Source organism: Camelus bactrianus, chromosome 3, assembly GCF_048773025.1.
Source record: "Camelus bactrianus isolate YW-2024 breed Bactrian camel chromosome 3, ASM4877302v1, whole genome shotgun sequence".
In the NCBI taxonomy this organism is placed as follows: domain Eukaryota; kingdom Metazoa; phylum Chordata; class Mammalia; order Artiodactyla; family Camelidae; genus Camelus; species Camelus bactrianus.
In genome coordinates, this window is record NC_133541.1 from 89,977,954 (window position 1) to 90,004,975 (window position 27,022).

General features: G+C 41.6%; 2 protein-coding genes across 3 annotated transcripts in view; both read left to right on the forward strand.

Moving 5' to 3' along the window:
- MEGF10 (multiple EGF like domains 10) overlaps window positions 1-24,624 on the forward strand; it is a 155,845-nt gene extending 131,221 nt beyond the window's left edge. Inside the window, exons 14-25 of one of the 2 annotated variants that reach the window (XM_074360598.1) lie at window positions 2,809-2,955; window positions 4,108-4,242; window positions 4,762-4,890; window positions 6,276-6,404; window positions 8,596-8,724; window positions 10,891-11,019; window positions 13,161-13,397; window positions 14,478-14,605; window positions 16,319-16,442; window positions 20,754-20,798; window positions 21,620-21,826; window positions 23,233-24,624. In XM_074360598.1, coding sequence (XP_074216699.1) covers window positions 2,809-2,955; window positions 4,108-4,242; window positions 4,762-4,890; window positions 6,276-6,404; window positions 8,596-8,724; window positions 10,891-11,019; window positions 13,161-13,397; window positions 14,478-14,605; window positions 16,319-16,442; window positions 20,754-20,798; window positions 21,620-21,826; window positions 23,233-23,426 — 1,733 coding nt within the window. In that variant the 3' untranslated portion in view covers window positions 23,427-24,624. The remainder of the gene's footprint in view (window positions 1-2,808; window positions 2,956-4,107; window positions 4,243-4,761; window positions 4,891-6,275; window positions 6,405-8,595; window positions 8,725-10,890; window positions 11,020-13,160; window positions 13,398-14,477; window positions 14,606-16,318; window positions 16,443-20,753; window positions 20,799-21,619; window positions 21,827-23,232) is intronic. The other variant, XM_074360599.1, reaches the window with a different exon arrangement.
- Window positions 24,625-24,769: 145 nt separating this feature from the next.
- PRRC1 (proline rich coiled-coil 1) overlaps window positions 24,770-27,022 on the forward strand; it is an 84,052-nt gene continuing 81,799 nt past the window's right edge. Inside the window, exon 1 of the mRNA XM_074360601.1 lies at window positions 24,770-25,897. The gene's annotated coding sequence lies outside the window, so the exon portion shown is untranslated. The remainder of the gene's footprint in view (window positions 25,898-27,022) is intronic.

A 27,022-nucleotide genomic window follows, 5' to 3' on the forward strand; every position in this document is an offset into this window, starting at 1 on the left:
TCTAAAGAAGCAATAATGAATTTAGCTTATCCTTTTCTGACAATGAGATGAAGCGAAAGATAACAAGAGGGCACAGAGGTCCAAAGGGGAGGAGTAGCAATAGGAGAAAATAGTGCAGCAGGAGAAAAGAAGACAGTCTCATGCTTTTTCCTGGAATTGCCCCCTGACTGAGACCTGCTTTGTATTTGTCTTCAAATAGATTTGGCATTGATAGCTGCAAAATGATGACTCACTTTTTACTGATGACAGAGAAAAAGAAAAGGAATTGAACTTTTAGGGACAGTTGGTATTAGAATTTCCAGGAAAAGACACTTTTGCGGTCCTAAAATAAAAGTTATTTAAAAGTAAGCTTGGTTCTGTTGAAATATGCTCATATGATTGGAGGCAGAAGGTTTGATAGATGATCTTTAGAATTCCCTGTGCTTCTCTGAAAATGAAATAATGGGTAAATCATGTGAGACGAGCTTGTCTTTGCAATGGACCTCCTTGCTATCTTGGGGGCCTTGTTATATGACAATTACCCCATAAAGTTGATTGTAACTGATGGTTATGCTAACCAGCTGGACAAACCTATTAGGGAAGAGGAATCAGATATGAAATAAAGGATCACTTTATTCTGATTTGCCAATCTGCCCTGGAGACATTTTTCTTCACATTCTCGAGAATGTGCTGGTTGGTACATAAATCATGATAATCTGCAATGTGCAAAAGAAGCATATACTTTTTGATGTAAAGTGTATTCCACTCCATCTGAACTGCATATATTAAGTGTAATGTAGAGATTTGATAAGTATTGATAAACTAAATCACCATAAATAGCTAAATCTCTGCCTTCCCCCAAACTCCTACCCCACAAAATAGGTCAAAGATCAGGACTCATTTTCAGGATGATTTTCAGATTAACCAGATAGTCACTCAGCTTCCACTTCTCCAAAATCCTGACTGGACTTTGCGTGGGTAGCTCCAGATCCAAATGGCCGGGCCTGTCTGGATCTCTGTGAAGCAGGTATCCCCACTTTGGCTGCTATAAATAGGAGTCCTGGCTCACAGTCAGAGCTCAGGACCTGAATTTGAGTAGAGAGAGAAGCCTGTAGTGGGTTACCTTTATTGGGACTTATTTCAAATTTGCAAGACAAACTTTAGGTCTGCAGCCTCCTTTCAAAGTGGTTTACTCCTCCACCCACTTGCTGCTTCTGTCTACTGAGCCATGAGTCAAAACACCAGGTAAGCGGGAGGCTGTAGCTCATAGAGGACCTCCTCTGCATGCATGAGGTCCTAAATTCAATCCCCAGTACCTCTCTGTATCTACTAAAACGTTTGGGGAGCACAGAGTTTGCATTTCCATCTCAGGTTTTCAAAAGAGGTTTGAAAAAAGAATCAAATATGTGTGAACTCAAGAAAAAATATTTTAATAGGCCAAAATTCCATATTTTATTCTGTGGGGAATACTTAAACCCCAGTTGGTCTGATCGCCTTTCTTCAGCCGGCAGTTCAAGCTAAAATAACATTCGTTGTCAGTGCAGCCTGGACACAGTGAGGCCTGTGCTCTCTCACGCCTACTTCACAGCCTTTGCCATGCGGAAGACTTTCAGGAGGAAAACAGGAACAGTCAAAACTGGAATTATTTCAGCAGAAATGATGGCCCCCCAATTAGCAACGTTCACGTTATGACTTGGGGCTACTTCTGTGTGTTAAGGTTCGGGCCTCAGTGACTTTTCTCCTAATCAGTTTAGGAGCAAAAACTAATACAAAACCCGGGCTTGTCAGCCTCCTGGGTGCCGGGCGGTGTTCGTGTTCTGGAATCCTCACAGTGTGAACATTCTTGTTCTTACCGTGTTTTCACTTGGTCCAAGGCCAGCAGTCGCCAGTTCAACTACTAATTATAACTCATTCTTACTGCCTCTCAATGCGAAGAGCATTCCTTTGAGTTGTGAAGTATTCTGATTCACAAGAAAGAGGCCCCTGTTGTATTTCGAATACAAATTTACAAAAGAGACTTGCATTCACCTCACGAAAACCTGGTTTTATTTATTTAGTTAGTTATTTGCAACTTTGGCCTTTCTTTATGTTTCCTTTAGGTATGTGTTCACTCGTGACTGCTTCTAAAGTTTCTCTGCTTCTAGACTAAGAGTTAAACACCTGTATGTAGGTTCATGATAATAGTTCAGACAACTATAGGAAACATCATTTGTGACAGTCTGCCTGTGTCTGCCCACTGGCAGATTAAATTTTTAAAGAGGAATTTGGTGGCACAGATGAGTAGATCTTTCTGTCTTGCACAATGTATTTTCAAAATATTTTGAGATTGTATTTATTTGCTCCAAGGGAAGATTTTCTTGATGTAAAACAATTCAGCCACCTTTTGCTTCATTTTATTGTTTTCCCCCTCTGCCCATTTCTCTGTAAAAACAAAGGATGGGGGAGGGAAGAAGTCACTGAGGGCTAAATGATACAGTATTTCTGATAAATTTTGCCTTTCATAGACAGAGTCTTTGGGCTTCTCTGCTCTCTCCTCCTAAAGAAGAAAAATCAGTATAACAAAGATGTTTTATTCCTTCTCCTTTATGATGCCATGGAAAACAGTTCTGGGATTATTTTAATGTTATGCTGATATGATATACGACCACACAATACACGACGATGTACTGATGTGTATGAGTGGACTTTAACCTCATATTATCCCTGCTCACTGCTGCTCTTGATAACTTATTTTTGATGTGGCGACCTTGGTCCTGGTCTCCAGCTTAGCATCCCAGGCACCCGCCCCCACGGCCTCTCACTCAGCCTTGCTTGTGTGTCTCGTTTCAGGTGTCCACTGTGACAGTGTGTGTGCTGAGGGACGCTGGGGCCCCAACTGCTCCCTGCCCTGCTATTGTAAAAACGGGGCTTCGTGTTCCCCCGATGACGGCATCTGTGAGTGTGCGCCAGGGTTCCGAGGCACCACTTGTCAGAGAAGTAAGTGTCTCATTGGACAGCAGTTTCCAGCTTCCCGACTCAGATCACTGTGTACAGAATTATCTCTGTCCTGCCCCTCGATTCATAGTGATGTTCTGTTGTATTTGAGGCCAGAGGAGAGTGTCGTAGGTCACCCTGTCCTTTGGAGAGCTGGCCTCGATAGCGGTTCCCCAGAGGCTTCATTCTTTCCAACCTTCAGGACTAAGCTAACAGATGGGACTTTAGCCGTTTCTTCTCAGTAATGATTTCGTTGCCTCATTGGCATCACCATCAGTTTCTTGATCCTGCCTTAATCTTGCAAATGGTGTTCTAGAAATCCATTGACCTGTAAATATTTTATTTGCCCATTTTGGCATTGGCTGTACCTCAATTACCAGAAGTCAACATCAGCCAAACCCTGTGGCAAATCATACATCCCGCTAGTGGTCTGAAAGCCAGTGCTCCGGGGAAGACAGAGTTGCAGAGTTAAATACGGGGGCTGTTGACATGATTGATCAATAGGATTTTTGGGTTAGGGAGTGATCCACAAGATTTCACTGAATCTTTTAGTAAATGTAATCCAGAAAGGAATATAGGACTAATTATAAGATACATTATTTTGTTTTTTAAATGACATTTTTTTTTTTTCATTAAGAGCTCTGTGCAGTTCATTCTATACTTAAATCTAAAGTGCTTTTTCACTTTTCAATCACAGTAATTAACCTGGAGCATTTTGAAGAGGAACAATCTTTTAATTCTGACTATAAATCTATTTGTGGCCAGTAATGACTCTTAAAGAATGAAGGATTAACATGTGGCTTGAGAGCCTTTATTTGGGCCTTTATTAGTATTTAGAATTTTATTGCTTTCTTTCATTTATTTCTCAACAGAAATTCTTCAAGCCTCTGCTCTATGCCAAGCTTCATGCTAATTGGGGCCATAAATGGGAAAATAAAGAGAACTAAGACACTTGCCTGCCCTCAAGCAATTCAGAGTTTACTGGCTTCTTTTCATTAGTAAAGAGCGTTCTTTTTGTTGTTGTTTTATACTTGGAAAATTCTCAGTATCATTTAAAAAAATTTTTTTTACCCCAAACATGAACTGGATCTTTATGTGAAATACAAAGAAATGCCTCTCAAGGAAGATAACTGTCAATTTCCTGTCTGTTTCCAGTCTGCTCCCCTGGTTTTTATGGGCATCGCTGCAGCCAGACATGCCCACAATGTGTGCACAGCAGTGGGCCCTGCCACCACATCACAGGCCTGTGTGACTGCTTACCTGGCTTCACTGGCGCCCTCTGCAATGAAGGTAGGGTGTGAGGCCTTGGGAGAGATGGGTGGTGAGCATGCCCCGTGCAGTCTGTCCTCAAGCTTCCCAAAGGACGTGTTGTTAGCTAGCAGCTAGCGGTGCCTTTTGGTGTGCTATGTCTGCAGCTTCTGTAAATATGACTTTGAGCTTTGGAAAAGCAGGATTGCTGCTCCAGCAGAATCTCTTTATTCTCTGAGCTGTGCTGCTCCTCAGTTTTAGTTGGAAATAGCCTTGCGTGAAAAATCACTCTAAGGAAGGATTTTGACTCCCTGAGAAGAAGCCGCGAAGATTGCTAGAAATGTGGTGATATCTCCTGGTCTGTGATGCCTTCATGAGGGTCTTCAGCTTCACGTGTTTGTACCAATGAGCCTGTTCAGGATGAGGGATGCTCTTGAGTAGAGGCAGCCACCACATGGACAGCTGGGTTGATGCCCTTTCAAGTCGCCCACTATCCCAAGAGTCTAGGGTTCTGTGAGATGAGGTATAATGGTGACTTTCTGATCTATAATTTATTCACAGTGTGTCCCAGTGGAAGATTTGGAAAAAACTGTGCAGGAATTTGTACCTGTACCAACAATGGGACCTGTAACCCCATCGACAGATCTTGTCAGTGTTACCCAGGGTGGATCGGCAGTGACTGCTCTCAACGTAAGTCTTGTTTGGAAACAACCGATCAACCATTTTCTGACATTTGTTTTCAAATTATTTAGGATTGAAATATGAGTATTTAATCAAGAAAGAATATATGAATAATAAGATATGTGATTTTAAATTCTGAGTGGCTTTTTTCCCTCATTAAGAGTTCTATGCAATGGTCCTATATTTAAATCTAATTCGTGTCTTGGAAAGAACCAAAATAGGTAGCACTTGGCTTATTCACTATTCAGTGATCCTTCATCTGTAAAATGAGGGTCTTGTACTTGGAAAATCCATTCAAAGCTTCATTCTAGACTTCAAGTGTCAGCTGTTGTTTTTCCTTTGCTCTTGGACAAAAATGGTACACACAATTATGTAAGGAATTTTTTTTTCATTTTTTAAATCACTTTAGCTTTATTTATTATCTTTCTTGGGCTATGTTCCCTACTGGGTAACCATATAGAAATTAAAAGTGAACTTTCTTTTAAGCAGTTATGTTCTTGAAGCATTAGCGTTAGTGGAAAGTGTTTTCTGTTTTGGTTTCGTTTGGTTTTTTTGGTAAATCAAATCATTTTACCCCATAACCTTACATTCCTCTCACAGATACTTTATCTGAGGTTCTGATTGCTCTTCAGTGGGCAGTGACCCCTAATGATTTAGTTTGATGATTTTCTGCTTCCAATTAAGAGTTTTTACAGTAAACCAGTTCTTACATAGAGTGGGGGACCTTTGCGTTGAAGACAAGTCTCTAGTGACAACTGTGTGTCGACCTGCACTTGCAGATCCAGGGATCACAGATGTGAATTAAAGGACCTTGGGTCCCTTAACCTCTCTTGAGTCACGTCATTTCACACATCTGATCTCCGCTCAAATATCCTCTCCTCAGATGCCTTCCCTAAAGGAGTGGCTTCCATCTTTTTTGTTCCTCTTACCCTATTTTATTTTTTCTTATAGTTCTTCTTGCCATTATTCTTTTGGCTGGCTGTCTGTCTGGTTGGTTGGTTTGCCCGCCTCCCCTACTAAAATACAAGCTTTCAGAGGATGACCTAGACCTTGTCTTTTCCTCTGCTATCTCCGCCGGGACCTAGAACAGTGCTGAGCATAGAGGTGCTCAATGTGCATTTGTCAAGGAACTAAATCTGGAAACTTGGGATGCTGTTGGCTCTGCCTGCCTTCCTCCTCAGTCTGAATGGCTACAGTATCAGGAGTGGTGGTTCCCATTGCCATCAGCATTGCCATCTGGGTTTGAGTCAGATGTGGAGCACTGTGCTCTCTTGGTCCTGATGCACATGGCTGACCTGTCACCTGCGAGGGGCAGTGTAAGGCGGTGGAATCCTCTCTGCTGGGTGCTGGCCTCAGGACTCTAATGGCACTTTCCATGCGTGCTGTGCTTTCAGCTTGTCCACCTGCTCACTGGGGCCCAAACTGCATCCACACGTGCAACTGCCACAATGGGGCCTTCTGCAGCGCCTACGATGGGGAATGCAAATGCACTCCGGGCTGGACGGGGCTCTACTGCACGCAGAGTAAGTGGCACACCTTTTGAGGCTCCCCCAAGGCGGGAGTGGGACGCGCAGCCCCACCCTGTGCATGGAGGAGCTAAGCTCGCCAAGGCTCCTGATGTGGAAGAGTGTCACCACCTGGTGACCTCTAGACATCCAACTTCCTCCAGGTGGCTAAGAGCTGCCACTTTCCAGGTTTTCTGTCCCTGAGTCATATCAGGACACTGAGGTCAAGCAGTCCTGTCAGCGATGGTATGCAGGGTTTTTTTTCTCTCCTTTAACCAGACCCTATTTATGTGGATCAAATTCCCTGTCATTAATCCTAACAGCACAAAGGTTAGGACAAGTGGCAGTGATTAGAAAGGCAGTGAACACCACGAGCCTCACTGCCTGACCTAATGTGTGCTCTTGGAGAAGACGAAGTTCACTGGTTCTCGAATTTTAGCAAGCTTTGGAACCTCCCGGATGGCTGGATAAACACAACTGCTGGCTCCACTCCCAGAGTGTCTGATTCAGTAGGTCTGGGGCGGGACTCGAGGATTCACATTGCTAACAACCTTCCAGGGAGTGATGTCAGTCTGGGATCATGCTTTAAGAACGCTGAGTTCTTTTTTCCATTTTCCATTTTCCATCCCATAATGTCCTCACTATCTCTTCTTCTATGAGGTATTTAGCATCATAGGGTAGAAGGTACAAAGTACTCCACAGCTCAGCACTGTTGGGAAAACAGACTGATCTCTGCTGTCTTGCCTTCAATGGAATAAAGGAAGCAAGACAGGAAAGCATGTCTTCCGGCTATCAGTAATAATCATATATAGTGTTAAGTCACAGCAGTGAGCTGAGGAGGAAAGATGGGTCAGAAATTTGGCCATTCTTATGCAACACTAATTAGAGAATGTAATTAGAGAACAGGCTGGCTGAACACATCTTTTGGAAGTTGCTAGAAGGGGGTACAGACCTTGAGCTGTGATTTGAAATGAAGAATTGGCAAGGAGGAAGGTTATCTCAAGCATATTCTGCCAAGATTGTACATACAGAAAGTTTTTGAGCTGTTTAGAGAAAAGTGCTTGTAAGTTATTGGATGTAATTCTCAAATTAGGATCTGCTTTGGTCAGAGGACCTTTTAAAATAAAAGTAGCATCACAGAGTGGGAAGAACGTGGGGTCTGCTGCCAGACCCCCCGACATTTGTGCCATGGCCCTGCTACCCTGCTGTTTGCTGATTGTGTGACTTCGATTACTCGGAGCTCAGATCCCATCCTTAGGGCGCGAATACCCATCCTTGTGTTTCTGGGCTGCTGCAGAGATTCAGTGAGAGGACGCTGAGAGTCTGGCACAGAGCAGGTGCCACGTAAATATGTGGTGATGATGTTGTTGCATGCTGGCGTCCGTGCTCTGCCTCTGTTTCTTGAAAGTCGAGGTTTCATTAAAATCCCTATAAGAAAAAGGGAAAATAAAAAACACATGCGATACTCAGAAACAGCCATCGAAACAGCCTTCGTTGAAGCTTTCATTCTGGCCAAGAGCCCAAACACTCCTGCAGGGCAGCTGTGGCCCAGGAAATCAAATAGGGCTTGTGCATGTCCTCAGCCCAAAGGCCCTAGTGGTCTGGGTCTTAAAAATTGTGCTGCAGTAAGAAGGCTTATTGCATGTTTTTTTTTTTTTTTTACAAAGCACCTATAAAGTGCAGGATTTTTTAAAGTTTAGAATTCTCCCGCACATCTTTGGCAAAGGAGATTAATAGTATTTAAGTCAGATACAGCGGACAGGGCTAATAGCAGATGTGGGGACATTCTGTACTCTAAGTGAAAGCAGGTAGGTAATTTTAACATAAGTTACTCATTTCTGTCCATGGAATTTGAGTCCAGGATTCTAGTAGTTGAGTGAAAAAAATGAAAGGTAATGTCTTCCGACTTCCATGGGACTGATGGGATGCTTTGTCAGAAGACACTACCTTGCCTCCAGGTGTACCAGTGATGGTTAAACTGCCCCAGGTATAGACCCGTCCTGCCTCCTGCTTATAAAGTATGGTTTCCTCCCAAGAGCCCCATCTTGGGACTTCAAAGAAGCCGTTGCGAGAAGCCACGATGTGCATTATTGTCTTTCTTCTCTCTCTCCGGCTCAGCATCCTTCAGGTTCAAACACAAACATGTTGGAGGCGGAGCTGGGTTTCTCCTCCATGGCCTCTTGACTCTCTGTCCTTCCTCCTCGCACAGGGTGTCCTCTGGGCTTCTATGGGAAGGACTGTGCATTGATATGCCAGTGTCAGAATGGAGCTGACTGTGACCACATCTCTGGGCAGTGCACTTGCCGCACCGGGTTCATGGGGAAGCACTGTGAGCAGAGTGAGTATGGGAGCTTGGCATCTCTGGGTGCGATGCTCTCCCCTAGAATCAGCTTTCCTATCTGCCTGAGAATAGAAAGGCAGAACCCACAGCTTCCAGGTAGTTTGAGCAATGGCTGGCACTTAGCAGCACAGTTGACTTCCCCTTCCAGGCACCTTGCCAACCTTGGGATTCTGGCTGGCTGTCTTTTTCCTCAAAATTCTTCTCCCGAGGAACTGATCAGTGCTCTGGGTGGAGGGGGTGTGGCTCCAAGGGTGAAGACAGAATTCAAGTTTTCCATCTGTTCATCTTGGCTCTCTCTTCTTCTCCTTCTTATTTTTGGAATGGGGCTGCTCAGAGCTTTAAAAGAGCCAGTCAAGCTTTCTTCATGGCAGAGGCAGGGCCCGGGTCTCACACTGGGGGAACGTGCATTCGATGGGTCCAGGCTTGGTGTCTGGGAGGCAGAGGGACTGGGCCAGCCTGACTCTGGGTAAGGGGACAAGTCCCTGCAAACACTGCATGCTGTTGACCACCTTCTCTTGCCAGTGCTCTTATCCTGTTTCCACTAACAACTCTTCATCTTAGTCTTAACAACCTTCAAGACAATATATTGCCTGAGATTTTTTTAATCCCATTCAGGGAGAATCTGCTCTGTTGGAAAGCCCCCTCCTCGAGTTTCCATTTCCACCCCACCAGCTAAGCCTCTGCTCACAGGGCTGGAAGAACATTCACTTCAGTGGAATATTTCAAAGTAGTTCATTGTTCTTTTCGTCTGTGACTTTCATTCAAGGTTCAGGATGAATCACTAAGGTCTGAGCTGTCTGGGGCTCACTCTTTCATCGTAAATGACAGGCACAGTGCAGGACATTTCCTGCCTACAGAGGGCGTGCTCTTGAGACGGATGCAGCAAAGATCACATGGCCGTAGGGGCAATGTGGCCTAGAAAATTTGATCAGCATAGCTGGACTTTGGCAAAAAAGCATCACGCACCTTCCATCTCCCCTCCTCAGAACCTCACAGCACCCCCGGACAGCTGGGTTGTTTCAATTTTACATGCTGAACTCTAGGGTATATTTGCATATCCTCTCGTCTAGTAAATAACAAGAGTGATGTCCAGGAATCAGCCTGGACAGAGATGGCCCCATTTCAGTTTTACACTGCTAGTTCCCTTAATCATGAAGCAGACACTGAGTCACACAGTTGCCTGCACAGCCCTGTGTGTGTGTAAATATGTGTTAGTGTGTAAATGTCTAAGTGTCTATACACATACATGTGTAGAAACCAGAATGGGCTCTAAACTGACTTTCGCTTGAATGCCAGACTGGTTATAGTCTTTATTAAATAAAAGCATCTGAAGTGCTTCTGTGATTACTCTGAACATCAAATTAAAATGTCCCTATTTTTGGAGACTTCTAATGCTCATCTGTAAACAGAAACCCTATATCTGGCAGAGGACTCTGAAAATAATAGCACATTGCCCTCTGCTGCTCACTTTACAAAAAGCATCAGTATTTTGTCATGGTGAGTTTTCGATTTAACCTGCCTTGACCATTCTTTGAAATTCATGTCCAACTCTTATTACGACTACATCATAAAAATCCCACTATTTTAATCTGTCAGTCTTCAACCTACAAATCCAGATTTTGAGCTTTCTGTGGGAAATGAAATTCTTACCTAGAAAATTAACAAAACTTGCCCTCTCCCTCTTCCCCTTCTCCCCGTTAATCCAAGTCAGAATATGCCTTTAGGAAGGCCCTAAAGCCTACAGTAAAATGTACATGTTCTGGAGGAAGCATCTCTTGTTTATACTTTTTGGTACAGTCCCCGACCATCCCACAGTTTCACCTGGTGGAGTTGTCTCAAATTGCCCTCAGTGATGATCTTCATCAGTTCCATTGGGTTCCACAGACTTTTTACATACCTATCTGGGAAGTGGGTACGTAGAATCTGAAACTGCCAGGAACTGTGATGAGGTTCCAGTCTCCAGCCCTGTGCTGCCTGGCTCGTGAGTCCCACCATGACTCAGAGAATGCCAGCCAGCTCTCAAACACCCTGGTGGGTACACATCTGCCTAAACAGGAGCCCCCAGGAAGGGCTGGCCTTTAGACACACCAGACCATACAGTAAGCCGCTTGCCTCAGGCTCCCAAGGCTGGAGAGCTACATTGGGCTCTCATCTCCTTCTTAGAGTGCCCTGCGGGAACTTATGGCTATGGCTGTCGCCAGATCTGTGACTGTCTGAACAACTCCACCTGCGACCACATCACCGGGACCTGTTACTGCAGCCCAGGATGGAAGGGGGCACGATGTGATCAAGGTGAGGATACTGGTATGTGATAATTACTCAGTTGAGGACCCTAAAGCTCAAAGACATTGAGGAATTTGCCCAAGGTTACATAGCTGATATCTAGAACATATCAGGGCTTTGATGCCATGTTTGTCTGATTCCAAAGCTCATGAATTTTCTGCTGGGCCTACAGTTTTTAGCTTTGTTAAGGTATAATGAACCTGTAAAAAATACATATATATATAATATATATTAACATACATAAAGTATTAATATATGTATAATATAATTATAAAATATATATTTATATATTATATATAAAATATATTTCTATATATGATATATAATTATACTGTACATAGATACATACATTTATAACATATAGGTACAACACAGAGTATACAGCTTGATAAAATCCGATGTATACACCCATGAAACCATCACCACAATAAAAATAATGAATACATCTATCACCCCCTGAAGTTTCCTGATTTCCCTCTCTGCCACCACTATCCCCTAGGTCTCAGGTAATCACTGATCTACTTTTTTTGACTATAGATTAGTTTGCATTTCTTAGAATTTCATATAAATGGAGTCATAGTATACTCTTTTTGTCTGATTTTGCTTACTTGGCATAATTGTTTTGAGACTGGACCATGTTGTGTGTATATCGATACTTCAGTTCTTTTCATTGCTGAGTAGTATTCTGTTGTGTGATATACCCATTCACTTGTTGAGGGACGTTTGGATTGTTTCCAGTTTTTGGCTACTACAGGTTAAGCAATTTTAAGCAATAGTGTGTCAAGTCTTTATGTGGACATATGTTTTCATGTCTCTTGGGTAAGTTCATAGGAGTTGAATGATTGGATCATAGGGTAGGTTCCTGTTGAACTTTTCAAGAAACTTGTGCCCAGGGTTTTAACTAGGATGTATATCACAGCCACCTGGGAATACTTATAGTATACATAGTCCTCCTCGGGCAATTCTGACTCTGGCTCCCTTGAGAAAGGTGGTTCCGAAGCGTGGCCTCCAGAGAGTTCCTAGCACACATGGTGCTTTCTCTATGTCTTAAATACATGGGCTGTAAAGGCTCTAGAAAATTCATATAGTTTTATAGGTAGAGTCATCTGAGACTGTAAACTATGTGGGTACTTGTATTTAATTTTCTTTCATAAAATAACTTTTACTTTACCTGCTCATGATTTATATTTGACCATCATAACAATACGATGATATATTCCACAGTCACATCACAGTGTAATCACACCACACTGGCCTTGGTGCTCTGCCTTTCAGGGCAGGCTGTCTGATAAGAAGGTCCAGCATTTAGAATCGTAAAGTCATAGGGACATTTGGGCTGGAGGTACCTTCACGGAGGCCAGTTTCTTCTTTTACACATGATGAAACTGCAGCCTGAGAGCTTAAGGCAAAGTTCAAAATGTATGGATCAATTTTTTAGATGCTAGGCTTCTTGACTCCCAGTCCATATCATCTGTGTCTTCACTTGATGGAACTGTGGAGGAACTATGTAAACCTAAGTTTAAAATTTTAATGAGTAAGGTTTTCAGGTTGTGATATCAGGGATTATTGGGACCGACCTTTTTGATGTAGAAAATAATTGCATAGAACATATCTTCTGAGGTTAAAGGCCCATTGAAATTAGGGAAAGGCAGATTCTGATCTTGGACTAGATTTATAATGGAGTTATTCTTGATTAGAAGGAAAATTTCCTCTTAGAAATGTGAAGGGTAGACGTATAATTAAATTAGGCACTTGAGTTAGCCATTCATAAGTTCTATACTGGATGATAAATAAAGGACAGTAAAAACTAGATAAATTATTACCCCCAATTAATTGCTTGTCTAAATGTTTAGTCAGAAATCCGTGAGAAGCTCCCAAACACTACTGTTGAGTCTTTGGGTTCAGAAAATCCTGTCTCTTTTTTGAGGCTTAGAGCAGCCTTTTTCTGGGCACAGACAAGCAAGCAACATCTGAAAATGAGGAATGTTTGTCTTTCCTTTCTGCTTTGTTTCCAAAAGTTTCCACATTAACATTTCATGAACCGAAAAATATCCAGGCATTAGCACAGTGGGAGAGTTTTGTAAATAGAGATCAGATATTTTTCCGGCACATTATCATCCTCAGTCACATCTCTTTTTCTCCTTTGCTAGCTGGTGTTATAATAGTTGGAAATCTGAACAGCTTAAGCAGAACCAGTACGGCTCTCCCTGCTGACTCCTACCAGATTGGGGCCATCGCGGGCATCATCATCCTTGTCCTGGTTGTTCTGTTCCTCCTGGCGCTGTTCATTATTTATAGACACAAGCAGAAGGGGAAGGACTCGAGCATGCCCGCCGTCACCTACACCCCTGCCATGAGGGTCATGAATGCAGACTACGCCATTTCAGGTAAGACCGGTGTCACAAGAGGTGCTTTACTCCTTGAAAAGTGAGGATTCATCCTGGTTCTTTGAAACTGAGTGTTTGGCTGTGCTGCCCGTTCTTCTGGTTGGTTAGCCTTGAGGAAATCTTATGTTTGGCGAAGAGGATACGTTGTTAGAGGTGCGGTTTGTACGTCAACAGTGGTGAGACCATCACAGTTGTCTTCTAGAAGGGATTGAAAATTGAATCCACTGTGTGGTTGCTGTAGACTTTGGGAATTTCAACCAGGAAGAAGTTTTGCTGGGTGCCCAGTCCCAAGCTTTTGTCACATGTAGGGGACAGGAAGCAGAGAGAGGGAGGTGGCCGTGACTTTACCAAGGTCATGGAACAGATCAGGGACGAGGACCAGGTCTCTTGTCTCTGGCTTTGGGTTCTCCCAAGGTATCTTCCAGCCTGTCCCCACGCACATGCAAATCATTAGCCGCACTGCAACCAGGTTATGTAAGAAAGTTTTTTGGTGTTAGCAAGAACCAAATCTGTTCTTTAAGAAAACTCTTTCGAATCTTTTCTGTCACAAGACACCGTAAAACTAAAATTTTAAGTGACACCCTCAGTCCTCAGAAGAAGTAACCACATAATGAAGGAATTTGGAAACTTAAGATATTTACTAATTTGGGTGCAATCACTGAAGGATTTCAGGTCAATAATAGGTTTATAAGTGAAGTGATTGTAGGGGAATACATAAAGTAGCTGATTTACTTAGCATTGCCTTTCTAGTGTAGAATATTGTGTCAAGAACTCAAGTGTTTAAACAGAGAGGAAAGCCACAAGCTGAAGGTAGCTTCAAAGCGACGCCTCCCCAGCTTGCACGAGCCCCAGAGCAAAGAGCAGTTGCTTGTGCATAGTTCCACATTTTTCCAGAAGGCAGGTAGGAGGGCGGATGCCTGCGGTTTTTCGAAGCTTTGCTGAGTATGCCGGGCGGGAGGGGATTCTGCCCCACTTGTGATGTGGAAGCGGTCCAGACATTTGTTCTTGTGCTCTGGCTGCCCTCTTTCCCACACACATTTAGGGAGCCTGCGTCTTAACCATTTCCTTCTCTTCTGGCAGAAACCCTTCCTCACGGCAGCGGTGGGAATGCAAACAGCCATTACTTCACCAATCCCAGTTACCACACACTCACCCAGTGTGCCACATCCCCTCACGTCAACAACAGGGACAGGATGACCATCGCGAAGGTGAGAGGACGTGGGCCACGTCGCTGAGGGTGTGCAGGGGTGGGAGGAAGGAGCACGTGTGTTTTTGCCAGCTGCGGTGCTCTGCACTGTTCATCCGTTATCTCATTTATTCCTCTAAACAATCCTGTGGCTGTGTGTTAGGAATCTCCAGTTGACTGACCCAAAAACCTGAGTAATGGGTAGTTTAAGTCACTTCCCAACATAGCTCATGCTTGAGGCAGCTGTGATGTGAGTCCATCTCCCTGTCTCGACAGTTTCTGCTGTTTCCATTATACCTCTTTGGGAACGTGTTTCTAATATTGCACGAGGTCTTAAAATACTGTCTCGTAGCAGAACTATAAGAGCCTCGAGCCTGGGCAAAATCGCCAGCTCCATCTTTTCTCACCGCCTGTCTTGCAGTGCCCTCCCCTGGCTGCCTGTACTTAAGTAACGCAACAGCAAAAATCAGTATTAGGTTGAACCACCTGAAGTTGAATTTTTGTCAAAAATTATCAAACAGAAACAACCTAATACTATGTGCCAAGCATTTCTACTTTACAAATATAAACTTATTTAATTTTCACACCAATCCTATGAACCAAGAGTGACTATCCCATTTTCCAGATGCCTAGAGAGGTTGGAGACCTGGTGCTGTCTAGAACCCAGAGCAGCTCCTCTGGTACCACCTGGCTTACCCCCAGTTCTCTTCCACAGCGCTCTGAAATCCCAGACCTTTCTCCCTTCCAACTGCACCCGAATTATATTTCTAATCCCCATTGTCTAATTCCAGCCCTCTTAGAAAAAAAGGCCAAGCTAATTAAATTAATTCAGTTGCAATTAAATTAATGCAGCTGGATTTTAATTACAGTGCCTTACAGTTAAATAGCATGTCACATCCTGCGGAGACTTTGATTTTTATCATACCATTTCGTCTCGTTCACATTCAGGGAGGAAGGCAAACTAGATCACCCAATTCTCATGTTTATAGCTGAGAAAAACACAGAGAGTCACTTGTGACTCATACAAGATCATACAGTGTTTCATGTATGCAATGAGGATAGTAACAGTGTCCTCTTTATGGTGATAAGTTAAAGGTTAAATGTTAACCTCTGTCACACTGCAGTGTAATTATCTTCATGATTCTTTCATTCTTTTTTCCCATCAACAAATATTACTTGAGAGCCTACTAAAGCGAATTTTGATTCTGCCTCTGTCTCTCTGCCTCCATTAGTCATGTGGCTTTGAGAAAACTGTAACATCTGTGTCAATGTTATTATCTATAAACTTGAGATAAAATAGCACACATCTCAAGGGAGTACTGTAAGATTAAATAAGCTAATACAAGTAACGCATTTAGAACAAAACCTAATGGAAATTAGAAAATCTAAACAAAAAAAAAAATCATACAGTTTTTGATGGGAGAGCTCAGACCAAGAATTTGTTTTGTTTTTCAACTCAAAGTTCCAAGTATGTAACCAAATGAGTTCTAATGGGCAGAGAGCAACGGTGAGAAATGAAGAAGCTGAGACGGTGGAGGGAATAGTGGGGGCCGAGAGACATATACTCTTGCTGCCTCTGAGTCCCACCTGCTCCTAGGCTGTCACCTCCCCCTGGGTGCATCCTCATGTGAGGACCAGGGTACATGACTCGCTTTCCCCAGTTGGGTAACACTGCACTGTGCCACATTGTATTTTTTTAAGTTTTAAAAAAATTTTTTGTTTGTATTTTTAACAGTCAAAAAACAACCAGCTGTTTGTGAATCTGAAAAATGTGAATCCGGGGAAGAGAGGCCCTGTGGTGGACTACACGGGCACGCTGCCTGCGGACTGGAAGCACGGCGGCTACCTCAACGAGCTCGGCAAGTCCTCCCGCCCCCCAGCTCACAAGCATCTTCATCTTTTCGTGACCTCAGACAGGCATAGATTCATGTCAGTGCCAGAGCGATCTACTGCAAATGGGCACGAGAAAACAGAGTAGTAGGATTATACCTAACCCCTGTCTGGGGCTTGTTACTGTCCTAAGTGCTTTAGTTACTCAACATTTATTGAGTTCTTACTATGAGCCAGAAAGTGATAAGAAGAGAAAAGGATCTCTGCCTGCTGGAGCTTACATTCCACCGCTCCGTGTGCTAACTCACCTAATCCTCACGAGAGCTGTTACAGGTAGTACCATTATCATCATCATCTCCCTGTCACAGCTGAGAAACTGAGTCGTGAAGAGGTTAAGTAACTTGTGTAAGTTTGCAAAGCCTGTTAAATGAGAGAGCAAGGATTTGAACCCAGTCGGCTTGGTTCCGTGGTGTGTGCTTCTCTCTGCTCTCTCCTAATCTGGGGCACCCTTACTTGTGGCCCCTTCCCCTTCTAGGTGAGGAAGTGGAGGTATCAGCAGGAATAGACTAAGTCAGTGGTTCTCAAACGTCTGGGAATCAGGACCCTTTCACACACACACACACACACACACACACACACACACACACACACACACACACACACTCTTAAAAGCAATCGAGGATCCCAAACAGCTCCTTTTGACATGGCATTTACTGTATTACAGATAAAATCTGACAATGTTTTAAAGAGCTGTTTGTTAGTTTATTTTATAATAACTGTCTCATTTCATGATAACATAAAATGCATTTTTATGAAAAATAACTACATTCTCCAAAACAAAACCAAAAAAGTTTTAGGAGAGTGGCACTATTTAACGCTGTTAGAAATCTCTTTAACATCTGGCTTCACAGAGGACAGCTAGATTTTCATATCTGCTTCTGTGTTTAGTCAGGGGTGATCTCACGCTTTGTGTAGCTGGTAGAAAGCTCCACCACGCACTAGAGAGGGAATGAGAGTGGAAAGGACAAATAATGTTATGTTATTGATGAGAATAGTTTTGATCTCCTGGCCCTCCTGCAAAGGGGATGGGAATTCCTGGACTGCACCTGGAGAACTGCTGTGATACGCCTTTGAACCTGTGGTGCATTCCCTTATCTTCAGGGAGGAGCCCCAGGATATAGTAACTAACATGTATGCAGTGCCTTATGGGCAATATGTGTTTATTTCACATGCATTTATTTGGTGGTAAGGTTGCCAGGAAGTCCCATTAAACTATAATTTCAGATAAGCAACAAATAATTTTTATATAAATACATCCCAAATAATGCATGGGATATACTTATACCAAAAACTATCCATTCATGTTTTCTCTAAAATTCAAGTTTTATTGGATTTTTTTTTTTTTTTTTTTTTTGCTAAATGTGGCACCCCTACTGTGGGGGCCCTTCCACAGATCTTGTTTTATAGAGGAATAAACAGAGAGGTTAACTCTCTTGTTCTATATTTCATAGAAGGCAGGGAGTAAAACAAGCTCTCAGAGTTGGTCTTCTGACAGCTCCCTTATGATCCTTCTGTGAACACCATATACGTCAGTTCACCTGAGCCAGATGTAGGAGCCAATCCCTGTGGGCTCTGGAATCCCTTCTTACTACAGAAATGCAGATGTTTCAGTAGGAAATTAGTACAAATTTTTAACTTTTGTCTGCATTCTGTAACCAACATTGTCAATAGGGTGTGTATTTCTACACACTTACAGTGAAATTCCTTATATACCAGATTCTCAGATACTTTACTGGTGAAATCATTTAGCTTTACGGAGATTGAAAAGTCCAAGTTACATTAATAGTCTAGCACATAGAAGTGTATGAATTGATGTTAGTAAAATGCCACCTGGCACCAATGAGGGAAAAGCTCTCTGGTTCCATCTCCACTTAACGGAGTTCGTCCTGATTCCAGAACACACAGTCACTATAATGGTTACATACAAATTGCTCTCCTTTCTGTATCAGTGAGACCCAAGGGGCTGATTACCAGGAACATAAAATCTTCATTGGAAATTCTGGATCTCTTTGGTTTGTTCCCATCCAAAAGTAGCTCTGCACTTAATATCCCTTTAAAGTTGTTGCATGGAAACAGTCTTCTCTTACAAAGAACAGACTAAGGCATGTTATGGATAATGAAGTATATGGGTGTTTTAAATGATGGAGAAGTTGTATGCTGTCTGAAAGAGTCCTGAACTTGACGCCAAAGCCCCAAGATCAATTCCTGGTTAAGTGATATGACATTGTGCCAGTCACCCTCTCAAGACTGATTTGTTCATTTGTAAAATAGAGATAATGATCATGTTCTGGCTCATTGTAGGAAGTAGATTAACTCAAGGCATATGAAAGCCCCTGTTCAGGGACTGAGACAGAGGGGAGTTTATGAGGAAGCCCACCTACTTCCTTGTTAAAACTGCACCCTGGTCTTCCAGGGCAGAGAAGAGGGAATCTGGCATGAGTGGCTGGTCCATAGCCCAACTCTTGTTCCCTAATTTACTATCTGCCCCATGTTGCTCCTCTCTTTAAGCCCTTGGGCAAGGCTAGCCATTGTGCAGCTAAGACCAAGATGGACATTAACAAGACTTCATTACACTTTGGAGATGATCAAGGAAATCATGAAAAGAATAACTAGACAGAGTTCCTTGATTGGGCTCTTCTCCTCGTGGGGATCCCTAAGACCGCCCTCACTTCTGATACCAACTCCAAGTTTGAGGGTTCTCAAGACCACCCACAGGATCAATGATTTGCTAGAGAGGCAGAACTCACTATAGCAGTTATACTCATGGTTATAGTTAATCACAGCAAAAGGATACAGATTCAGATCAGCAGGGAAGAGACCCAGGAGGCAGAGTCCAGGAAACTTCAAAGCATGAAATTTCCAGTCCTTTCCCAGTGGAATCCCGGGAAATACTAACTTTTCTCAGCCACAGTATGTGACAGTGGAAGCTTACCTCAGCACTGGGGTCTAGAGTTTTGATGGGGGCTTGGTCACAGAGACATGGTTGACTGCCCATGTAGTTGATTTAGTCTTCAGCCCGTCTGGAGGTTGAACTGATACCAACCCACTCCCATAGGTCACCTTATTAGACTATCCAGACCCCCAGGTAAACAAAAACACTCTTTTCAGGCAGGATATTCCAGGGACTTAGAGGTCACCTCCCAGGAGCCAAAGGCACAGGCCAGACCTCTTTTTGATAAGGTTAATTCTTCACAACACATCTTTTTATCCTGTCTCCCTGCACAACTTGGTGCCTTTCCCACCAGCTAGGAGCTGGCTTGACTAGACTTCATCCACCAGACCCAAGAGGATGTGCCTGAGAATGGGAAACGTTCCCCTTTCCTGTCCTACAGCAGCTGATGTTAGACACACACTCTCTCTTTGAGGATCCTCCCTCTTTCTCCAGAAGAGTGTGTGTCCGTGGGACATCACCTTCAGAAATTGAGCTTAACATCACTCTAAAAAAGGCATGCACAGAAGTGTATGCAGGGGGTCATTTCCTTACCATTCTCATGTTTATTTGAATGTTCATCACAAGTTACTGTTTTACTCTGTTTTTAACTTAAGTCCATAATATTCCTTTAAAGGATAATTGCAAATGCCTTGGAATGCTTATGGGTAGACTGAAGCTAAGGGTATTATATAACACAGTAAGTGTTACAGTGCCTCACCATTCTTTTGTGTGGTGCTTCAACATTTACAAGGCATTTCCCTGTGCTCTGTTTCACTTAAATTTCACAACAACCTGTAAGGCTTAGAAGGTAGGTTGTGTTTTCCCCATCTTAGAGATAAGAAAATTGAGACTCAGAGAGTTGAACACTTTGGGCAAAGTCACGTAGCTGACATGTGATGGAATCCCAGTCCTTTGTCGCCATGCTAGCCTAGCTGTGTCCTTTCCACTTAGCAACCTTGAATGAAGCGTGCTGATTCACTCATGCCTCTGTTTCTACTCCATATTGACCAGACTTTTCCAATGTCACTGAAACAAGCAGGAGAATGCTCAGAGTTTATATATATGTGTGTGTGTATTATATATGTATATATGTATGTTTGCATATGTATATATGTATATATTATGTATATTATATATGTATATAACATTTTTTTAACTCTAAGCACTGAGACATCTGGTACGAGTGACCTGGTATCAGGGTTTGGAAAGCAGCAATCTTGGGTGTTCCCTGTGGTGGGGAGACTGTGGGTGCCCAAACCATCTTCTTCCAATGATCTGGGAATATTAGATGCATTTTCTCTTTCTTTCGGTTCTCACTGGGTATTTTTTTTTTCTTCCTTTATCACAGGTGCTTTTGGACTTGACAGAAGTTATATGGGAAAGTCCTTGAAAGGTATGGTGGAAATCTGACCAAGAAATACATTGATCAGAATCACAATTTTTTTAATCTGAGATAGAAATAATTTGCTAAACCAGCAAAAGTGGCACTGTAGAGAAAATAAAAAATCATTCGTGTGGTGAGTTGCTCCAACAAACACACAGACATGTTTGACTGACAGCAAGAGGTGAATATAGATGGATCTTGTTAGAGCAAAAGTCTTGGTAAATAAAGGTGTCAGTTTGCTGAAAAAACACTCATAATTCCTTTCAAAGAAATACGGCTTCTGGAGAGAGAGAAATGTGAAAAAGCAAATAGCAGGAAAAAAAGGAAGAGATCAACCTGGTTGCATGTTCACTGAAGCCTGCTTTTCAAGAGGAATTTGAGTGATAACTTCATGTGCCCAGAACTGAGGTTTACAAGGATCCTCACAGCCCAGGTGCCTTTCTTACCATGATAATAGAACCTTCTTGTGCTTCTAGGGCCAGCAACAGCTGGTGTCTTGATGGATATCTTGGAAAATTCAGAGACTATTAGTAAAGCAGAGTGGAATTAAGTTTCTTTGAGTGTGATGATAAAAACAAAATCAAACCCATGATGTTTACATTGGTACTCACTTTAGAGAGGAGCTAAAATCACTATATAGATGGGTAATTTTATAGCAGATTCTCTCCAAAGTTGGTGGAAATGGATAGCATTATTTTCATTGTTAAAAATGATAGAAAACTAGCAACAAAGGAAAAGAAGTAATCTGCCCAAGTAAATCATCACCAAGAAAATAAATCATGCTACCTGTGAAATAGCATTTGCTTTTTCCCCTCCATCTCTCTTCACAGACCTGGGAAAGAATTCTGAATATAATTCAAGTAACTGCTCCCTGAGCAGTTCTGAAAACCCATATGCCACCATTAAAGACCCACCTGTACTTATCCCCAAACACTCAGAGTGTGGATATGTGGAGATGAAGTCACCGGCACGGAGAGATTCCCCGTATGCAGAGATCAATAACTCAACTTCTGCCCACAAGAATGTCTATGAAGTTGGTGAGTTTTCCTGACCAGAGAAAGAACCTGGTGTACAGGGAAGTTATTCTGAAACAATTGTAAAGTCCTTGAGAATACAATAGTTGCAGTTCATATAAACCTTAATGACTACTTGTTCGTATTCTAAATGCAGCCTGTGTTTATGGTAATCATATTAGTTGGTGTCAAATGAACTTTTCAGGGAAAATGCTGTTTAGAAAATTTAAAGTAAGTTTTTCCTTCCCTCCCACCTGGTTATCCATCTTTTGTTTTGTAACCATAGTGAAAATTTTTAGCACGCATGTGGAATAACATATGTATCATATTAGCTAATTGGTCGACTTAGCCAAAACAAATGGTTCGAGTGGATTATACAGGTGGTTCCATTTCCTGGTTGCATTCATTATATTAACATAATGCTTTTAGCAGGATTGGAACATTTTACTTTTAAATTTGTCCAATAGATCAGTAATAGTTTTAGATATGAATCTGATACAAATTAATAAGAATTCAATTAATATTAACGTTATTTTGATTGTCCCTTGCAAATACCATTTGAGGAAAGTTAAAACATATCAGAGCACCTTTGGCTAGACAGTAGGCCTTTATATTTTCATTTTTCTTTCTCTCTATCTCTGTCTCAGTACTTACAATTTAAACTTGAAAAAATTCTTTACTACAGTTGGCCCTTGAATAACGTAGGTTTGGACTGCATGGGTCCACTTACACATAGATATTTTTCGACAGTAAATACTACAGTTCTACAGTTGGTGGAATCCAAGGATGTGAGACCATGGATAGGAGGGCTGACTGTGAAGTTATGTGTGGATTTTCAGCTGCAGCTTTTGAGGGTGGGGAGCATTTAACTAATTTAACTGTAGTCACTAGTAATTCATTTTATGCCATAGACATATCACTGAAAAGACATAGAAGTCTTTTTGAAGTATTAAGACAGCTTTTTAAAATGGAAGACATAGTGAACTAAATATATTTTTGAAGTAAGATGGGAACTCATCTGACAGCCTGAGTCCTAAAGTTGTGAACTTGTTCCATGTGGCCGTGAGTCAAGTGAACCCAGAAGGACCTTACTGCTGTTACCTGTTGAGAACGGGGTTTGGACTAGATTATCTGCAAGGTTTTTTTTGACAGTGATTTGTATGCAGGATTTTATATTCCCTTGATGTCTGCATCCCAACCATATAGTCACCCTTTGTTCTGAACACCGTTTGTGTTTGTCAGTGGGTCTACCAACCACAGAGGTGCCACCTCACTGTGATTGTAAAAGGAGCATTTGTTTTTAAAAATAGTATTTTCTTATACTGTTCTAAAATCTCCTCTGGTATGTTTGTTATTTGCAAGAAATGCCATGGTCTTTTTTTTTTTTAATATCCATTGCTGATGAATTAATGTGTCCCTGGTTGTCACAGAACCTACCGTGAGTGTTGTCCAAGGAATATTCAGCAATAATGGGCATCTCACCCAGGATCCGTATGACCTCCCAAAGAACAGTCACATCCCTTGCCATTATGACCTGCTGCCAGTCCGAGACAGTTCATCCTCCCCCAAGCAAGAGGATGGCAGCAGCAGCAGCAGCAGCAGCAGCAGCAGCAGTAGTGAATGACACCAAAGGACCACTGGGGAGCCGCTGGAGCCCTTTCCAGAACTGCAGTTCGGTTCTTCTCCATCCTTGAGTTTGCCACCTTATGTGAATGTTAATCTACTTGGTAGGCAGTTGTTGGACGTGAACCAGGAAGCTCAAAGCTGAGGCTGACTGACCGTCCATCCTTTTTGTACAGGTGGCCCCGAAGGAGATAGCAGTGTGATTTGCCATTCTTGTTAGTTTTAAAACTGCACCCATGAAGCATGACTTACTGTAAAATCATGGCTAAAAGCATGAACTTGCAAAACTCTCTCAAAGATGCAGGTGGCAGTGGATATAGGTACTATTGCTTGAAAAATTAAAATTTAAATATTTTCTTTCCCATTTGCATCATCAAGGATTGTGCAGTTTACCATAAAATTTACTTCATAAGAGTGTGGATTGCTCAACATGTAGAAGAATAGGGGCATATTATTGAGTCCTTATTGTTTAATTTTTTTTCAGCTGGACTCAGAATTGTAAGGAAAACAATCCCAGCAGGAACCCAAGTGGTGTATCTGGAGAGACTCTGAATAAACTCTGGAGGTGGATAGCAAATTTAAATATGAAAACGTTAGCCTTTTATTAGAATGAAGAAATGTACAATTAGAATTACTTTAGAAATACTAGAATTGTTGCAGGACTCAGTACACAGATGTGCCAGGCTGAGCGGCTTCTCTCTCTGCTTGACCCTTGGCTCACTTTAGATCCGTGACATTATTCTGATCATTGTCCCTGTCATACACATTCACCACTTGACATCCATAACATATCAATAATTATTTCATAAATGCAGAAATGAAGTAATTTTATTTTTGACAGATTGGATTGAATGAGTGTAAAATTGATTGGAAAAGGTTGTAAATTTTAGGTTTAAGATGATGCTTAAGTTTTGTAAACCATTAGTAATACATGCTGTAATATAGAATTAGTGGAACTTTTTGATTAATTTTTCCCTAGAAGTGACTGAAATATTTTTGTGCATATTTGAGAAGAGGGCACTTTCCTTTTATTAATTGTTGGTTTAGAGAAACTATGCTTAAGCTGGTCTTTTGCATTGCTAATATGACATGTATCCCATTTTTCATTAATTTGTATTTCCGTTTTTAAGCTGTATATTCTATGTTTTGTAGTGTTTGGATTGTTAATGAAAAATATTATATGTTTATTGTTTCTTGTATTGTTGCCACTTTTCTTTTTGCTTGAGAAAAATGCATTGTTCTTTTTTTCTTTTGGAAGGAGGAGATGAAAATATATAAATCGAATCCATTAAAATTGGTCATTACTAAAATAGTACAGTAACCACAGGCTTATATGTGAAATAGAGAAGCTTTTTAATATTCTGAAATGGAGTTCCTTTTGATCTGTGGATCCTGAGTCTTGGTTAAACCAAGGGGAAGTTGGGAGCCATTGTCACTGAGTAAGTACAGCAGACTGATCTTACTAAAGACCTTAGTTAAGGTGATCATGCAGTTGATCATCCGAACTAGGACACTTTAGAGAGGAAACAAGAGCATTATTAATAATTATCCTGCAGTGAGCTTAAATTTGGACTGTCCCAGGCAACCCAGAACAAATGCTCATTCTGTGCATACTTATGTAATCACATTTTTTACTCCAAGGTAGTTATCTCCAGAGAATGCCAAGATGATGCAAGAAAACCAGTTTCTCTTTGAACTACCTGAGCAAGCCCGAGGGCTGAAAGGCCGAATGAGGAAGCAACTTCTTAAGAGGAAAGAGTAGTCATCAGTCTTTTAAAGACATGAAACCCTATGTTGTGTCCTATCTCAGTGAGTCAGTTAACAAGTATGCATTATGCTGCCATTCTGCCAGGGTACAGAAGGCACTGTCCCTGTTGGGACATCCAGCGCTTCCACACCGCATACCTGTACCTGTGATGTTGGTCTGGTCAGCTGGATGAAAGATCAGACATACTTAGAGCATTCACTCCTTTGATAGTTCTTTCTTTTAGGGAACTCCAAAGTTGATCCAAAGTTAACCCAGGAAGTGGGGAGTTACCTGGAACCCATCATAGAAACAATTGATTTATTCCAACAGTTACCCACTGGATGGCCCTTGATTCTAGGGGATAGAAATCTAATTTGAGACACTTCTGGGTCAATAGTCACAGAGAGTCCTTTTGGGTTAGAGAAAAATAAAACATCTTTCCCTTCCTTTTTTAAGATTCATCTCATCAGAGCTTCATGGTAAGTTTGAGTTTCCCTATTACTCTCTGGAGATAAGGTAAAAAAACAAAAATGAAAACCTGTTTCTTTTCTCATTCCAGTATTAGAAAAAGAAAAAGCTTCATGCCCAAAGGCAACAGCAACGCAAGTAGGAAACCTGGGCAGCAGATGTGGACCTGAAAGGGGCACTGCCATTCCTCCCTGTGCGGTCTTTGTGACAGGTCGCCTGCCCAGGGTAGCTGCTGTCCTGAAGCATTTGCACCTGAGGTGAGTCTTACTTGTCAGAGTTCACTCAGGACTTTTCAAACGTCAGAACACATATAGCATTTTGGATGTTGTAAAACTACGTGTTATATTTGGAGATGTCTAGTTGAGAGGTCAAAATTTCCTTGATACTTTGACATAGACTCTGTAAATAGAGATATACTTTTGTCAGAATGAGAATTAAAGACAAGACAAAAGGACCTGACAAATGTTTTTCCCCTGAAATTACAACCCTTTGGACTTTTCCAGATATGTCAAATTTAATTTAATGGCAAAGTCATTCTTCATACATAGTGAATCTATTCTCATGACCTTTGAACCCATATTAATTTGGGATCCTAAAAATAATCTCTACCCTATATCCTATAGTGGTCACAGCAGTGAATGAGCTTGGCAATACATAGCAAAAGCCATTCAGGTAGGAATGTCAGCCAAACTGTTATACTTTCCCTAGAGGTTGATGTATCAGAAAACTTATAAACTATTTGTATTTATATATAAATATATCCAAACTGGCCCAAATAATAGCTCATATGCTTGCTTTAATGTGGAGAATGTTATTTGTAGTTAATTACATGATAAGGAATATTCATAATTATTTACATTTGATATAAATCCCTCTCTATTCCGTGCTATAGTAGTAATGTTAACAGGGAACTCAATGGGTTTAGCATTATCTCTATGGAAAATTATTCACCAATTTCAGGAAGACCAGTGTAGAATTTTATAAGACAGTTCTAACCTGTCCCAACCAAATCCATTAGCACAATGACTATGTGTTGTGAGAAATGCAGATAACTTTATGAAAATGTGATCATTTTGACCCCAAAGAACCACAGTGGTAGTTATCAATTATTGGAATTTTTAAACTATAAATATTGCAGAAGTTATACAAGAGTATTACAAAGCCATTTAGAATCCTTGTTAATGTTAAAAGTCTACTTGCCACTTACAATAGGATGAAATTATAAAAAAACTGAATTTTAAGTTTATGTTTTTTAAAATAGTGGATTTTCTATCTTTGAGTAACATCTTTATTATTCACAATAAATATTTAAGAGATATGTTGGTCTTCAAGGCTTTATGTCATGGAAGTATACCTAGATATGTAAATGTGAAGCAGATCGT